Source organism: Synchiropus splendidus, chromosome 6 (assembly GCF_027744825.2).
Source record: "Synchiropus splendidus isolate RoL2022-P1 chromosome 6, RoL_Sspl_1.0, whole genome shotgun sequence".
Classification (NCBI taxonomy): Eukaryota; Metazoa; Chordata; class Actinopteri; order Syngnathiformes; family Callionymidae; genus Synchiropus; species Synchiropus splendidus.
Genome location: NC_071339.1, coordinates 23,487,393 through 23,505,629, shown reverse-complemented (window position 1 = coordinate 23,505,629; position 18,237 = coordinate 23,487,393). Strand labels below are relative to the sequence as shown.

General features: G+C 38.7%; 1 protein-coding gene across 3 annotated transcripts in view; it reads right to left on the bottom strand.

Annotated features, from left to right (window-relative positions):
• LOC128760244 (chromodomain-helicase-DNA-binding protein 6-like) overlaps positions 1-16,774 on the bottom strand; it is a 51,243-nt gene extending 34,469 nt beyond the window's left edge. For all 3 annotated transcript variants that reach the window (XM_053867438.1, XM_053867439.1, XM_053867440.1), the window contains exons 1-2: positions 16,613-16,774; positions 1,618-1,666 (exon numbers count right to left, since the gene is read on the bottom strand). In XM_053867438.1, the coding sequence (XP_053723413.1) occupies positions 1,618-1,647 (30 nt within the window). In that variant the 5' untranslated portion in view covers positions 1,648-1,666; positions 16,613-16,774. The remainder of the gene's footprint in view (positions 1-1,617; positions 1,667-16,612) is intronic.
• Positions 16,775-18,237: the final 1,463 nt, after the last annotated feature.

Here is an 18,237-nt window from a genome sequence, read left to right as displayed (position 1 = left end):
CAATGAATCAATCATTATACCTCACAAAGACTCCGCAGTCTGATCGACACATCAGTCACCAGAATCTCAGCAGTTCCACTATCAGCTGGTTGATTGACGGTTTTTCAACGAAAAAAATGGAGTTCATGGGCCACTCGTTCTTATTTTTAGCAATTGATTAATGGGATTTTGGGGTATTTGACATTTAATTATACATGATGAAAGCACGACAACTCTACAATATGTTGGTTTTTTTTTGTTCAACCAACTGCCATGGAAATAATTAAGCGATACAAAGCAAAATAATAACAACAACTTGGTACAAAAGGTTGAATGAAGGGATATACATTCAGTACAATACTCAATAAGTCTAAAAAAGCACACATCATAGAATGAAAGTAAAACTGTTTCAGCTTGTTTGTGATAATAACTTGTCGGTACTTTCCTCTGTACTTCAGGTCTTGTCAAAGAACAGATGAAGTAAAAATGAAATTACAGTGTGCCAGAGAACTGAGCAGTGCTGAATGGGACACACAGATTACTGATAAGCATTTGTTGATGTTGGAAATCAAAACAAAATGTGACACGAACCCCAGCAGAGCCTTCAGATAATGCAGTGGATCTGTCACAGCAATGAGTGTAGACAGACACATGTTAAGTGATGTAGCGTCTGAAAAGCATTCACGTTATTATCATTGCAAAGTTCTGGCCACAGCTGTTGATTAAGAAACGTTTTCCAGTGTGAAAATAACAACTTTGTGACGTAACTTTTTAGCTGAGAGACTGCTGTGTCACCTAAAACTCTGACTCATCGTAATGCTGAGCACGATTCATTATGGTTTTAAAAGTTCATTTTCAGAGTGCAAGTCTGATAATTAAATGTCCCGTCCATAAAAACAAAGAGAGTCTGTGCCAAGGTAGCAATTGCCTTGATTCAGACTCATCCCTGGGAATTGTGCAGGTAATGGTACGTTGCGGGCAGGATTTCCATTTGTAAACTTACCATTGACACAGGTAAAACAAAAGAAAAAGTTTGGTAACAGCTTTTTATTTTAATAACCTAAAAATAAAAGAAAGCAACGGGTGGAGTTGGGGCAAAGATCTTAGGAACATGATCTGAAGTTCATGTGAAAAAACAGTTCATAAAACTGACTAGCTAGCACAATGGGGAGTTATGCCATTTATTTAGACAGTCAAGCAGCCATAACCTAATATGCTGACTCAGTACAAGTGAGCCATCAACACCTATGTTGGAAAGGACATCCCACAGTCGATTTATGATTTTATGTCTATTTAGAAGATTACGGGAATGAGAGAAATGGCAAAGATTATTATTGAAATTGAACAGAAAATAATTGTCACACCGAATGTTAGTTGTGCTACATTTCACACTTTCTCATTCATTATCTCTGTACACTTACGATGCCATCTTCAGGGACTGTGTATGCTCATGTTTAAGCCAGGGAATTCAAATCAGTGTACAAAAACACTTTGAAAAAAATGTTATCACTTTCTGGAACTTCCACGAAGGTTAAGTGCCAAAGTCAAACCACAAGTTTTATCCAAACGCAGTTGTCCTCAGTATTTTAACATAAATGTCTTTCACATCACTGTGTGTGTGTCTGTCTGTTTCCAAACCTGCTGCTTGTCCTTCTTGTGTATTTTCATCTTCTATCCTTCACTGCATCTGTTGACAAAAGACACAAGAGTATAACAATTACTATAAGTGGTAACACACATTTCAGATAGTTTCTAATGATCCTGAATGAATAAAATTGTTATCAAATACTATCATGAGGAGAAACAATTGATGTCAAACAAAAACACTACTGTGCCTTCTGTTTGGACTTAGAATTCTTTTGAGTTTCCAAACAGCAACAACAGGAAAATCCACTTTTTCTACTGTCAGTCATGATTTGTGCAAGTTTGTCATGTGATGTCATTGACTTGAGGTTTTCAAATTGGTTTCTGAGCAATCAAAGTTGTTGAGAAATTTGCATTTTGCATTTGTCACATTTACATTTACAGAATTAGAAAACACAGCATCAGTAAGCAGACATGATCATGACCTCGGTCAGAACTCATCCAGGCATACATCCAATCTGAAAATTTGATTGAAGAAAGTTTTTTTGAAGAGTTTTTTTTTTTACTTAAAAGAACAGGTCAGAGTGTGGGGCAAAAACTAGTCTGACAAGTACCATCAACTCACCACCTCGAAGGCAAATACCAGCGATTACACATTTGTCCAAAGCCATTCAGCATTTTACACTTTCAAGAATACTCAAATGGCTTGGAGCTACACACATTGGAGCCCTGACCAAGATACAAAATAGATAATAGATAAGCAGAAGAACAGAGAAGGCACATCGATGTCAATATAACCCCACACATACTCACACACTATTATTGATGGTACAGTTGTAATAAAACGTGTCAAGAACCTTTACATATGTAACAAACAATGTAATAATGTTTCAGCTACCTGTTTCAACAAAACACAGTTCTTCAACATGACTGGTTTCATCTCACAACCTCACAACAACAAATAAATGGTAAGCAGCAGCATCTCTTTTGACTTTGCTCGTGGTCAATATTATGTAGCATATAGCGTCTTTTCTTTTTTTCAGTCTAATACAGCAGAGTTTGTGATGACGCTAACCTCCAAAGCACTCTAACAGAACACTTGAAATCTGGATGAACAATCCTCAAGTGTAACATAAACATTCACAGCACACCAGAGACCAGTTTGTAAGAAGGCAAGCGTATAGACAAAGGAGGGAGAGGACCAAATCAAAGTGAACATAGAGGGTAGGCAACAAGGTGACATGAGGATCACTTCCTACCTGCAGTGGTCCAAAATTCCCCATGCTTTTAAGGATCCCCAAAACACGATCATGAGTTGGGAATCAAGACACTTGACCCCACAGGCTCCCAATTGCTAGTCTTGTTTTAGTCTAACCAACACAAAGTTGGCCTAAAGTGAGGTCAATAGAAGCCAAAAACACATTGCAAGAAGGCTGTATGTCTACTTGAATGTGAAACACACAAGAAACTTAACACCGTATTCAGTGTTTCACTTCAACACTTCTCCCAGATGTAACCCTCCATCATGGATTAGATTAGACTACCCTTTACTTATCCCAAATAAGGGAGGCTCACAAGATAGAGACAACAGGACAATAGAAAGCGCAGATACGAGAAAACAGAACAGAAAGGCAATAGATAATGTAAATCGAAATTTAAAATGATCTGCCCAAGTAAACTAGCAATTGGAGACAGTATGTACAGTGCAGGGGAGAGTAATTTCCCCATACTTTCTACATCCTCTTCATGCAGGCTGGCCAATTAGTCAGATATTCCAGTATTTTACTGAGGTATGAGCTGGCGTGTCTGTGATAGAGCACTGTAAACAAATCAGTCTGCTGTAATGATACTACTCTAATTAGAAAGATGTTTTATTATTTTTTGGGACAGAAATGATGATCAGACAAAATACTGAAAAGGTGTGTGATAAAAAGAGCAATGGCGGCACAAACCTCATTAACACTGGAGCCGTCAGATAACAGCACGCGTGGTGGGATTGATGGGTGATCAATAAGTGAGCATATGGTGACTGAGACAAGCTGAGAACTGTGATCAGTCAAGAGCTTCTGAGTGCTCTTCGCTCCTCACCCAGAGACTGCCAGTGTGCACACTCACTGCTTAATTCTCAGGCCCACTTATGCTCAATTTGAGAGCACCAGCACAACGGCAAAAGCAATGCACACTACAAAGTCTAGAGTTGTCATTGTAGCAATGACAGTTGAACATTTTATGAAGTACAACTGTAAACATTCCTCCCATTCCGCTGGACAGCCGTGATTAAAACCAAATCAGGTCAAACAATGTTGCCAGCAACACCACAACATGCACCATCATTGACATTTGAAAATATTTTTGTTTGGTCAAATGGTCTTTAATGGACTGTAAAAATAATTACAGGAGTAGAGATGCATTACAAGCAGTTGTGGTATTTCCCTTCATAGGAAAAGAAAAATGGAGGAGAAGGAGATTTCCGCCTCATGTTCCTGCCCAATAAAAAAGGACATCTGTTCATCGTGAGGGGCTTCTGGTTGTTGCATCCAGACACACCTGTCAGCTATGGATATTAAGAGTTTGCGTTTTCTTACCAGAAATGAACTGAAACGAATGTCTGTTGCTGAGCCTCGCCTTGCCAGCCATCAGTCACACAAACAAATACAAACATTGATCACATGCCAGAAGATGTGAGAGCACACGATGAGTCACGTGCGGAGGTGAGAATTTTTCTACCGGGGTTTTAACGGCTGTGGCAAAATATCTTGATCAACAATGACAAACAATTCCCATATTTCTGGATGTTTTCGATGCTTTTGCAACATTGGAAAGAGTTCTAGAACGCAAGTCTGATATCTTCTGAACGATATCTTTATTTTATATATGCGGGACTGCTGACTTTCTGGATTGGAGAATGGTTAGGCAGAATGACTCAAGGTTGGTGGTGTATATATATAAAAGTGAATTCGCAAACTCAGGTGTTTCAAAGGAAGTGGTTAACTGAATCTTCCCAGATGTAGAGAGCAAATGCGAGTCATTTTGCTGATGAGGATTCAAACTCAGTTGAGTGAGTAACTGCGATTCAAATGCAGAGCAACTTGATTTTAATCCAATACATATCTTATATACAGCGTATATCCGATACATGGCAGATCCAATATTTAATTGCTTTATCTATCTCGCCTCATAAAGGTGATCAATGCCTTTATTCACTGGCACTTAACTTTGCATATCCCAAGGGAACACATACTGCAGCTTCAAATATATGGGGCTATATGGGACAGCTTTTCACATAAATGCCATCAGTGTTTACCACTTAATTATCATTACATATTATAATATTATATTTAATAATTATATTTAGAATTCAGGGCCTAAAAAATTGAAGTTTTGTTGTGATTTGCTTCTAAAGGACGCAATAGAAACATATTTCTTGGAAAATAAAGATACCAGATGTATTTATTCATAAGGTATTTCTAGCAGATTACTGACATTTAAATAAGCATTTGAAGTGCAGATCTTATTCAGAATAAAGGTTATTATGTTATTGATAATCCAATGCTAGTACAGTGCAGCACAAGCTGTAAGTTTAGCTAACATGCAGTATCAATTTAAAAGAAAAACCTTATACTTAAAGGTATATAAAGACACATATGTATTAAAGATACCAATAGATTTAAATAGCTGTACTGACATTTCTCCGGGACATGAATGAAGATGAATAGGGCTGATAATTCTTGCCGCCGGTCAACTCTTCATGTAAGATGTTTAGGCAATTACAGATATCTACACGGGCAGCATGGAAAGTGGTTCTGCTGCCAAGGATATTCTACTGTGGACTCAGTGTGTTGATTGTGTGCCAGCACGATTGCCTCAAAGCATCCTGGTTACCTCCAAATACAAAAATCAGCCAAGAATGGAGGTAACACACTCATTTGGGAAAAAAATCAAAATGATAGCTGGTAACCCAAAATCACAGCCAGTATCATTTATGTTCACAAGGTCATGCTCCTGCGTGGGAATAGTTTTTAGCTCACAGGTCTTTCTGGCCATCAAAGCAGGGTCTTTTGTCTTGTGTTTCTAAAGACCTCCTTTTCGGATGCACCATCTGACAATCAACAGCAGACAACTCACTTCAGGGACAAGGATGAGCAGCCAGCTGTGATAAATCAGGCACCAACTCCCTCAATAAACAAGTACAGGGTGGCGCGCTAACAGAGGACAACCCAATCCCTAAAATGAAACGCAGATTGTCTTGTTTCTGCCGTGTGACGCTCCCTGGAGTAGCAAGACAAGCTCGGGATTGGAATCCAACCGAGAGATTCAACTTTCTGATCAGAAATCACAAGTGAGAGCATCTGCAGGATTTGCTGTTGACACAGTTTCCTTTCCTCCATGTTCCTGGGATGCAGCTGACCTACTACAGCGCTGCAGTGACATTGACATATTTACACTTCGCTGTGCTAAAATAAGCTCACAACTACATCTACCAGACTTCCCTTTTCTGCTGCCACCACAACGGCATAAGAACTGAAACAGTTAGCAATAAGACCAGCTGGAGCCACAGTGATCTCATAAATATTATTGGCCAAAAAGAAACATACCTCTTAAGTACTTATATCAATCAAATGCATGTACATATTTTTAATAATACATATTTTCTGTAATGGCTGAATTAAGGTTTTTGTTCAACAACTAAATTTGTTAATTATGTTTTATTTGTAAAACTTTGCAGCAGTTCACATTCTACTCTTCATTTAATCCAATGCAGTTCATTCACATTGGTATTTTGTATTGCTAATGGATTTCTATTCAATATTTTTTATATATTTTTTGTATTTATTTGTTTGGTATTTATTAGAACATGTCTTTGTGCATAATAAACATATTCTTTCAAATAATATTTAATGTAATGCAACAACGTCATTCTCAACATAATACAAGTGTAATACTCAATCCATACTAATGTAGTAACATTGGAAAAAGCTTTTTCAGATTGCACATTAGTGAGTTCAACAACAATTAAAACTAAAGCTCATTATTTATGGAAAGACTATTGAATCAATATAAATTAAAGAATGAGATTTGGATTTTGGAAATGTCTCTAGCTGAAGAAATCAATTGCTTCTTTCGGTGCACTGCCAGAACCTCCTGCAGGCTGTATTTTTTGCCAGCAAATAGCAATTCTAAGTTTAAATCCAAGAGTATCTCTTTTCCTGGAAATTTCGGCAAACTCTGACCAATGAACCACCTAATGTTCCCAAATCAGACAGGAGCTGTAGCCTTTCCGTCTGGTCCACGCAGGGAGAAGAATGTGTGCAAACTTAAGCCCATTATTTGTGCAACACCAAGACAACTCAACTGACCAGGCTGGGCTCAGGACCACGACCTCAGACTCAGAGGTGCCGATCCTAATCCTTTGTGCGTCACAATACAGTAAGATATACACCTGTTTCGTGAGAGCTATTAACAACCAGATTAAGCCAACAGAACAACATCGTCAACTCATCTGGCAAAACTACAAACTTCTTCGCAAACCCCTTTTTGACCACGTAAATATTATGGTGAGGATAAAAGACCATTGTAAACCCAGAGCATGTAAACCTTTAATGTAGTTACAGTATGTGCCCTTTGGTTATCAGTCACATGGGACATAATTTTCACTCTGACTGCAAGACAAAGGAATAACCGGAATGTTTATTACTTATTACTGACTACAAAACTATTTCACACACATCAGATGGCTATGCGACCAGGATGCAAACAAGTTGCATGACACATCATTTCCACTTTTACATTCCAACCATGTTGGAGTTAGCCACCCCAAAAATCACAGATAGATGGCAATTTGAAGTTTTGTCTTTGACTGTATTGCCATTAAATATCTGACATATAGAAGAATTCAATTATTTCTTCCAAGAACTCTTTCAACTGTCCGTCAGACCCAAAATCATGAATTTACAAATATTGGCTTCAGTGTTAAATTCACACATGATTTTCAGCTGGGGATGTTTTAAAATAACAATCAAATTAACAGTATTTTAACGGGTTAATTGACATTCTTAATGTGAAATGAAATCTACAGATTTTGTGAAGGAATGGAAATGCATATACTGTATATGGGCAGGTGTATCCCTGAAGCCTGAAGGGTTCAATAAAACGTCCCAAACAATTCCTCACCCAAATATATTTTGCAAGACTCTTTATAGTGCAGTGCTACTCCGGGGAGCACTAGAAGTCAATGAACAGAATGAAATGGACAAGATCTCAAAAACGTATATGTGCAATAAAAGTGGCACAGTCCACAGAGTCATGTGACGGTGATGGCTGCTTGAAAACACGCTCCTTCCAACGTGGCGCTAAAACTTGCTCAATACCGCAGAAGGCGAGAAAACGGAGGAATTACTATCAAGAGCAAAACGACATCACCTTACACACGATGCCAGGTCACAAGATAAAAATACAGTTTCCAAGAACTCTGAACGGGCTAACAGTCAAAACCTACGGACATCATCACACGTTTGACTGATGTGGAGAGTTGTCCGGAGTTTCTGGAGGATGGGGACAAGCGTCTCTTAAGCAATCTGAGTTTGAGTATCTCTGTCGGTGTGTGGATGATCTGGAATCCAGAAGTCACCATCATAAATGAGTCTTTATTGGCTTTCCCGAGTCCTGTGAGACCAATGGTGTGCTAAAATTCCTAGGAGTACTATAGGAGTGATTCCTGAACTGCTTGACATAAACTTTACACCAGGTCTGGAAATAGATTGCGCTCACCGGGCAACTGCGCCACGTAGAGACGATGCACTAGCACCAAAAGTTATAATAGCCAGGTTCCTCCACTTATACGGAAATACTAATCATCTATGAGATTCTATGAGATATGATGTAGTTATTCTGTTGAAACTATCTAAAATAACATACTACCTTAGTTAAATATAACTTTGCCACGAGGCGGGCTTGTTATCATTGACAGCCTTTGAATACAAGTCACGGACCATAGTATTTTTTTTAAGGACTCTTCCCATTGTTCAAATGCAGTTCACTGGACCGTTACCTGCTTGATGTTTGTGTTTTTTTTATGTCACCATGTTTGGCTACACAATGGCAGATGTTGAGATAGACACCTTTTTTCCAGTTAATGAAGTCTATTAGTATTTAAACTACCTGAGTTTAAATGTTAAGGGTTTGCAAGCACCAGTTAAGAGAAGGAAGGTGATGGCGTACCTTAATTCAAAACGTTGTGATGTGGGTTTTATCCAGCAAACACACTTGGTAGAAAAAGACAGCAGAAAACTCCGCACTAGTTGGGTAGGACATCTTTCTTCGTCACCGGGAACTACAAATAGTCCCGCTGTCATAATCAATAAACATGTTCAATATAAAATTATTAAAGAGTCTAGAGATTATTCTGGAAGGATTGTGAATACTGGTTTGAACTTCAAGGTCTCACGGTTATTAAGTGTGTATGCACCTAATACGCAACATCCATCTTTCTTTAGCCAATTAGAGTGCAAAATTAATGGGAAATTATCCAATCATCATTGGTGGTGATTTTAATCAAGTTTGGGATGTGGTACTTGATAGACACCCTTCATTAAACCCTGTCCCTGTAAATCAGTAAATTCACTAAGACAGATGTGTGAAGGTACGAGTGTAGTAGACATCTGGCGTCTGCCAAATCCAACATCCAGGGAATATACTTTTTATTCCTCACCCCATGGATCTTTCTCAGGAATTGACTACACACTAATCTCGAGCACATTGTCTTCTTCAGTTTGAAGTAGCATTGAGTATTCAAATATCTGACCATGCACATGTTGCAGTACGTCTAATGCCACGTAAGAAGTGTGATAGAACACCACATTGGTAAAATGAACTCTAGCCTTCTTTTAGATGATGACTTTAGAGGATCTCTTAGAGAACAAATCAACATCTACAAAGAGGCAAACCTACCGACAGCCACATCTAGTAATGTTGCATGGGAGGCTATGAAAGCATTATTAGAGGTCACATTATACAATATGCATCCCATAAGAAAAAAACAGACCGTAAATAGATTGGCAGAGTTGGAAAAAAATATTAAGACAGAGGAATTACATAACAAATAAGTCACCAGATACTTTTAACTCTCTAGTTCGTCTCAAATATGGATTTAATTCCATCCTCACTCAAAAAGCTCACACAAAAACAATTTGAAGAGGGGGACAAAGCAGGAAGAATGTTGGCTCGATACAAAATACATATGGACACAAGGAGTATAACAGCAATTAAAGACGTGAGAGGCCAGTTACTAACAAACACAAAAGATATGAACTCGGAGTTCAGATGATTCTATGCAAAACTTTACTCATCTGAGCTGAGGATATAACATCTTTTCTAACTGTGACTTATTAGATGCACCAATAACTGTAGAGGAGATCATTGAAGTTATCAAAGGTTTTGCATCTGGTAGAGCTCCTGGGTTTGATGGTTTTACTCCTGAGTTTTATAAATGCTATGCCAAAGAATTTGCCCCACTACTTTTAGATGTATACACAGAAGCATATGAAAATGGAACTCTGCCCACAACAATGCAGGAGGCAATAATGACAGTAATTTTAAAAGAAGGTAAGGACCCTACTGAATGCAAAAGTTACCTGCCAATCTCTTTACAGGGATATGATGAAAAGGTCTTATCAAAGTTACCAGCTAACAGGTCAAACAAAGTGATTAATTCCCTTGTTCACCCCAACCAAGTGGGCTATTTACCGCAGCGAAGTTCCACGGATAATCTTAGGCGTCTCATTGACATACAGTGGATGCATAAAAAGCCTTTGATAGAGACGAATGGATTTATTTATTTTCAGTACTCAAATTCTTCGGTTTTAGTAATAAGTTTATCACATGGATAAAACTTCTTCATGTACATCCAAGAGCTGCAGTTCTAACTAATGGGCTGATTTCAACATGGTCTGAATTGGGGCGGGGTACAAGACAGGGAGATGGAATATCCCCGGGTCTTTTCGCTCTGGCACTTGAGCCTCTTGCAATAGCAGTTCGTACAGAACCTTTAATTGCTAGTATTAAAATTGGTCCCTCGGCTAATAAATTAATATTGTACACAGACAATATCCTTATCTTCATCTCCAAACCATCCCACTCTTTGCCAGCTCTATATAGGATTATTGATACATTCTGAAATCTGTCTGGGTATTAAGTCAACTGGATGAAATCAGAAGCCTTACCACTAACATGGTATTGTTCTCGGTCCCTGTTCCAGGGTAACATGGCAAAAATATGGAATCAGATACCTTGGAATCACCTTCCCGCAAATATTAACAGACCTAGCAACACTGAAGCCTTACTAATACAGGTTGAGGCAGATGTTGAAAGATGGACGCCACTCTTCTTATCCCTATGGGAAAAGGTACATTTCATAAACGCATTCCTAAATTTGTATTTCAGACCCTTCCAATTAAAATCCCCAATAAGTATTTTCAACAATTTGATAGGTTGTGTGATAAATTCCTGTGGAATGGTAAACGACCACGATTAAGCCTGTTGATATTATAAAAACCTGTGGCCCAAGGCAGTCTGGGTGTACCCAACCTGTTATTATACTACTGCTCCTTTAGCCTCAGGCATCTCGCACACTGGTCTTTGCCACATGAGCGTTAATCATTGAACATACACCGAATCAATCTCTCCAACCAATTCACTTAATAATTAATGACATCAGTCCTGCCCAAAGAGACAAACTCCCACCCGATAATGTCCAACCTCAAGTGAATATGGAAAATAGTCTCATGAATATTCAACAATGATCCACATTTGAATTCTTCTTCATGTATGTGGTTGAACTCAAAACTAGAAATTGATTTTAAAAAAAGCATTTCATTTGGAAAGAATGGGTGGAATCAGGAATAAATACTTTGGATTTGTATGAGGGAGACACATCAAAGTCATTTGCATCCTTGACACAGCAATTTCACCTACCGCAACGGCAGTTCTGGAGGGATTTACAGATTCGATATATTTTGTGCCAAACCTTAGGATCGGCATCAAAAATACCACAAAAGTCAAAATTACTTTCCATGTTGCTAAGAGCATTTGGCACTGCACATGCAGCTTCAAAATATTACTCTTTGTTGCTGGAAAAACAAACATCTAAAAGCCTATATCTCAAGTTAGCTAAGTTTGAATTGAACAACATTCTAAAGAATTAAAAGATACATTGAGAGAGCTTAAAACAAGATTGGTACAATTCAAAATTATAAACAGGACCTTCTGGTCACCATCAAGGCCACACAGAGTGGGTCTGAGAGACAGCCCCAATTGTTGGAGAAGTGAATCTGCTGTCGGCACTATGACACACATGTTGTGTTGTGGTGTGGTCCCATTGCCCAGAAACACATCTATGGACATCTATTTACCAACACATTACATTGGTTATTAAAGCAGACTTTGCATTTTCCCCCCATCTGTTTGTATTGGGTGATCCACATCTGCTAGAGGCTCTTCCAACACCTCTGGCGGAGTGGGTGCAAACATTCTTGATGCTGTGGAGGAAACTCATTGTTTCTCACTGGAAAGAAAAACAATTACCAACATTGAAATTGTGGTTTTCCACATTGGCTTCTGGCCTTTCATTTAGACTTATCAACCGATGTGAGTGATACAATGACAATTATTAATAAATCTTACCCTAATACTCATGTACTAAACTAGATCAATTTACATGAAACATCGTAAGTGACTGAATGTTCTCAGCATCTGCCTATTTCTATTACTGTTCTTATTCTATACAGATAACTGTATGTATGTATATAGGTTATTTTGTTATGTTGTTGTTGTTGCCTTTTTTGTTTTGCTGTGTCCTCCTTTATTTATCACGGTTCCATTGAAAAGAATAAAAATTGCTATTAAAAAAAAGTGGCGCAGTCCACAAAAATCATTTCCTCTCTCAACATAAAGAAATGTCATTCATTTGGTAAAACAATTGCAGTGGATTTTTTTATACAGTGCCACTCCGATTTGGGACAATTGCAGGAAAATTATACGAAGCCATAGCATTTCATAGTTTTCTATGTTTTTGGCTGAAAACACTGGATGAAAGACCTATCCAACACAGAACATGTGCTAATACAACTGTCGCTATGTAGACAGAGCTTAAATGAACTTCTAAAAACCTACAAATGAAAATGAGACCTTTCCGGCTGCATCATCGCTGGTGGAGCAGCAAAAGAAAAAATGTCTTGTCACAGTGCTTCAGTACGATCTTTGCATATCGCTTTTTAACAAAGCATGAGAATGACACAAACTGCAAATTGCAAACTGTGACATAGTCACCAAAGGTTCCCACTCTGTGCTAAGTTTTGGAAAAATGTCAGCTTTATAAACAAATATTGCATCCAACACTAAATGGCGGTGGATTTGGCAGATGGCAATTCCATTTCAACATCAGAATCCCTTAAAAGGCACATTTACAATGGAACATTTATGTGAGATAGATGAGCTTCAAACAAATGTATAACTTTACACAGAATGCAAAAAACAACTTCATTCAGCACTTTGGGATCTAATTGAGGCTGTATACTATAAGACAACACACAGCAATCACACATGGCTGCAAACTGAAAAAGATAGGAATGCGAAAGCTGAGCTATGCGGCTCATTGATGCTACTTAGTTGAGCAAATGAGCGCCCAAGAAAGCACCCAGCTCTCACTCTCACTCATCTATGTAGAAAATAAAACACCAACAGAGTCACAGAATGCCATGATAATGTGAAAAATCTACAGCATCATTTCATTTATAGCTACTAACAAGAAAAATCTGTGGAGTCCAGACATGACAGACGAGACAAGAACTACTGATACATACAATTTGATGTGACCCAGACCTGAGGCTAAATGATGCCAAAAAGAGTCCATGGTATTCTCAAGCATTTGATGTTTCAGTAATCTTAACTTTCACTGCTGACAAAGCAACAAATGCTTTACAAGAGATGCAAATGGTGATGTTCTAATATTATAAATAATATTGGGTTATTAGGTTATTATAGGGAATAATATGTTTGTGAATTTTTAAAAATCTTAGTACCACAAGTGTTTCAGATTATTGAAATGTTGAGTTACTATACATTCTCAAATACTGAAAACAGTCTGTTAATACTAATTAAATAGCAATATATAAAAATTTATTGTTTGGCAAGTTACATACTTTTCTTAGCTATTTCACCAGCATTACCTTTGCGTATTGATGTTTTTTTATACAAACGTTATCTTGGGTTTTTCAATACATTACATTTAGCCTTAGTTCTTTGCATTTTTTTTAATAAAGACACACTTTACTCATATGCTTGTGGTGAAAGTAACAGCCAACACACTGTATCCAGTGCGTATACGAATTATGCCTTCATTCACAACCAAAGCCCTGACTAAAAGAAAAACACTTGGGTCGGAAATCAGAAATAACACACAGTGGTTGAATACAATAACTGTCGCTCCCAAAAACCAAACTACAAGCACAACAAAACAGGAAGCAAAACAAACAGGAAGATTTAAAAAGACAAAGTAACATTTTTTAAGAGAAACATTTGCCATTTACTTACTCACACTTGCAACCTGCATAAGTCACTTCATGGAAATTTGATCACCAATGAGAGCCCTACATTGATTTGACTGATTTACCTGGATCGACAAAATATATTTTGAGTGGGTGGCAATGGCCTCAGACTAAAAATAAAAAATACAAATCTTTAAATATTTATAGGTCTTTAATTTATCTATTACATGTATTGTACATTTTATAAACATTAGAATTGATGCTTGAGTGAGACCCGTGTTATGAGTGTGTTATGATTTCTTGGTGTCCCCAGAAGGTAGGAGACTCAAGGCCGAGCTGATACATTTAAACGCCAACAAGCAGTCTTCACAAGAGCTGGGTGGGGAAAGGGTGCATGGGAATCTATTATGGAATAGTTGTCCTGATAACCAAACAAGTACTGCATTTTTTTAATGACCAGTCGGGTCAATAAAAAAAAAAGATGCATATATAAGTCGCACTTGACTTCTAAATGTGTTTCATCAAAAAACAAAACAAGGAAGCAAGGGGTGGGAGTTTTTGACATCTATTGCACTGATGCCAATAAATATACAAGTTTTTAATCATGAGAAGTAAATAAATATCAATTATATGCAACTGCTGTCACTGCACTCAAACTTTAGTCCCGCAAGCAAAGGCAGTTTACCTGCCTCTTGTTATATTTCTCACACGATTTTCCATTTGAAAACACCAAAAACACCATTGTCGTGTACACTTCAATGCTACGTGTTGTGTATTCTAGTTGTGATGCATGTGTGATCACAGGAGATTTCTGTTTTAGAAAATTGTGTTCTGAATCACTGTTAAGACAGACTCAAGATGAGGAGGATGCATCACAGACACAATGAAATATTTAATTCTTGGTCATGTCGGTCAGTGTGAAATAACAATTAAGAACTTGTGAAATTACATTCTGTAATATTTCAGTCAGAGGACCAGTCAAACCTTTGAGGAAAACTTATGGTCCAGAAAAATGAATACGGTAATAATTGGTTCAAGGGATCAACAGATCAACAAACGATGCTTCCGATTAATTTGAACTAACTACTTCAGATTTTTTGATAATTACTGATAATTACTGTACGGCTCTTGAACATCAAAGAAGAAAATTGGGATTTTATCCCTCATCAAGCCTTTTTTACATTATAGGCAGCAGATTTTTTTTCAATTAAAATATTCCACGTTGAAATCATCATTTCAAAAACTGAGCTTTAAAATGGTGAGAGATAAATGCATTAAACTATGCCCCGAACCTTGGAAGGGGAATTGGGGTTCTCCCCAGCGCTCATGGCATCATACAAGCCTCATACGCTGGGAAAATCCCACCATAATCCTGGAGGGAAGCCTGCAAGTACATTCACTCGTCTAGTTTGTATATTATGACATCACTAGGTGGCAGCCATAGTGAAATACATACGTTTTACAGATGTTTATCTGATTAGCTGATGATACTCTTCCCCATCTCTCAAGCAACAATGCCGGGACCGTGAACACTGCTGCAGTCTTTTCTACTTGCTTCTGCCACAATTTCCTCTTCAGAACCCAAGTGTCAGTCAAATTCACTCCCCAGGTCTCTTTAATGTTCCTACTATGAAACTACAACCTCCCACATCTCCTCAAACGGGGTGGTTGTTCATTTCAGTTTATGCCACGCTTTGATAGAAACACGCCCACAAATCCTGCCAGATTGAAGTTTGTATACAGTAAAAACTACATCAGGTTCCATATTTGCAGCTGGGATTGTGTATATGCCTTGGTGGCTCCCAAAGGGTTAACAGGTTAAGTCACACATATTGGGGAGAATTCCATATGATGGTGAGGATATTGAAAACATCCCAAGAGGAGCTCTCAAAAACGAGACAATCGTGGGAAGCATCTTTGGAGGCATTCGCAACAGAGCCTGACGACTTGTTGGCACACTTAACTGACATGATATCATGTTTTTTGTCTGTGCAATCATGTGTCATTAACAGACAACAGAGGTTAGCCCTTTGTTTCACCTGGCCAGGTGTGTGCCGGTGTGCGTGTTACTAAATGACGTTGCATTTATCTCTTTGATGTCATTACTGATATAAATGAGTGAAGAAGCTAACAACCTAGCTCGCACCAGTGTGTGGGTTTTGGCTATTATGAATGCTAACAGACGCAGGGGCTAACCGAGCTAGCTGATGTTTGCACAAGTTGAGGGAGGCAGCTAGAGAGGAATAAAGAAGTTCCCGGCAAGCGAGAAAGAGAGCGAGCACGGGATGTAAATGACAAAAGGCACCAAGCATGAGGAGAAACGAGAGGCAATGCCCCCGTTGATGTTAGCAGCGTAGCAGCCGAGCTAGCCTCCTCCGCTAGCGCAGTAATGTCACCGCATCGCTGGTGTAAATACATGAGAACAGCCGCGCTCCTTACACGTGTGGACGCTAAAACTCCTTCCCAGGGACGTGTCCCCTCCGACAAACCCTCCCCTGCTGGTAGCTCACCTGCTCCGGACAGCGGACACACGCTCTCACCGGCGAGACATCCCCCCGGTTGGCCCGAAAAACACTGGCGCTTTTTATTTCCAAGGACACAAAATCGCCATGACAGTTTAGAAAAATGCATAAAAAATTAGCAGGGAGGGGAGGGAGGAGGGGTGAGGAGGAGGAGGAGGAGATGGGAGGCGGGGGAGGAGAGGAAGAACTCCGTGCAATATCAATTTAATCCACATAAAGCCGCGGCAGCACCGAGGAGTTCATTGAGACTGCGGACTGCGATACCGGGTCATATATGTCCCTCTCACCGCGGCCCCGTGTTTACCAAGCGGAAAGATCTCGCTTAAAAATGGCCACTGCTGCAGCCCACAACACAAACAGCTCTTTTGTATATATTCTGAGGAAGTTTAACGGCGGCGAGGCTGCCGAACTTTGCCATCTGGATCCAGTCGCAGCAACGCGTCCACATTCTTCTATTGGCTGCAGCAGACGGGCAGCTGGACGCGTTCATGTTTCCATTGGCCCCGCAGCTGTCAAGCAAGCCGAGCCGGGTTTGTCTGAGAGACCATTGTGTGCATTTTTCTCAAGCTCTTCCTGGTGAATCACGTTGGTGTTGCTGTTGTGGGACGGACGCTTGAACCAGGAGCTCAGTGCGCAGCCTGGGCGCATCTGGTGTCAGTGACCGTCGGAGGATGAAAGCGGTGTCACCCAGTGTGACCCCTATATGAGAGCTCTTGGATGACTGTCTGCTCCCGTTACCTGAAGTGGAGACATTGAGATTTTTTTTCCCCTTCCCTTTTGGACAGTGCTTGGGCATCTATTGAACGAAGTAGAAATGCCTACCTCATCATTTTATATGGAATAGCGTTACTGTTTTTGCATATGTATTCATTATTTATAGAAAACACATTGAATATGAATATCAAGATGAAACACTTAGCACACTCACGTAATATATTGAAAAATGTCTACATTTATTCGTATAATCAGAAAATAGTGTTTGTTTTTGTATCTTTTCATTCCTATGTATATTGGTTAAAATAAGAAAAAGTCGTAAAATAATAGTTATGGAAAATAACCAGTAGTTTTAACGCAAAGCTATTACAGTGAACGTAACCATTACATCCTGTCAAACAAACAATGTATTTTTTATTTTTATTAATTGTTTAATTGTGTATGATAAAATGCTTAAATAAAGTTGTACAGGAATTTTAAAGTGTCTCATGGATAAAAAGAAAACAAAACAAAATTCCCAATTTGACACTGAAAATCATATTGACCATTAGAAAAACAGGTTTGATAGAGGAATACTCATAGACTGCAGACACCCACCAAGCAGCTCATTTTCTCCCATGTTGTGATTGTCCCCCAGCATTATTGACTTTCATGATTAAATGCGTCATCAGAGACAACCAAATTTAAATGTGCTCGATATATTTCAATAATCATTTTTTCAATTAACAATGCATTTCATCTTAAGGGTAAATAACTTCCGCAATGCCTGTCCGTTAAAGTCTGTCAGCAGGAATAAATCCAGCTAATCTGTCACTGTCATGCTGCAAAGTTCATGGACACTGATGTAGCTGCAGGAATATATTTTATTTTTTATCACACTGAAATGTTACCAATGTCAG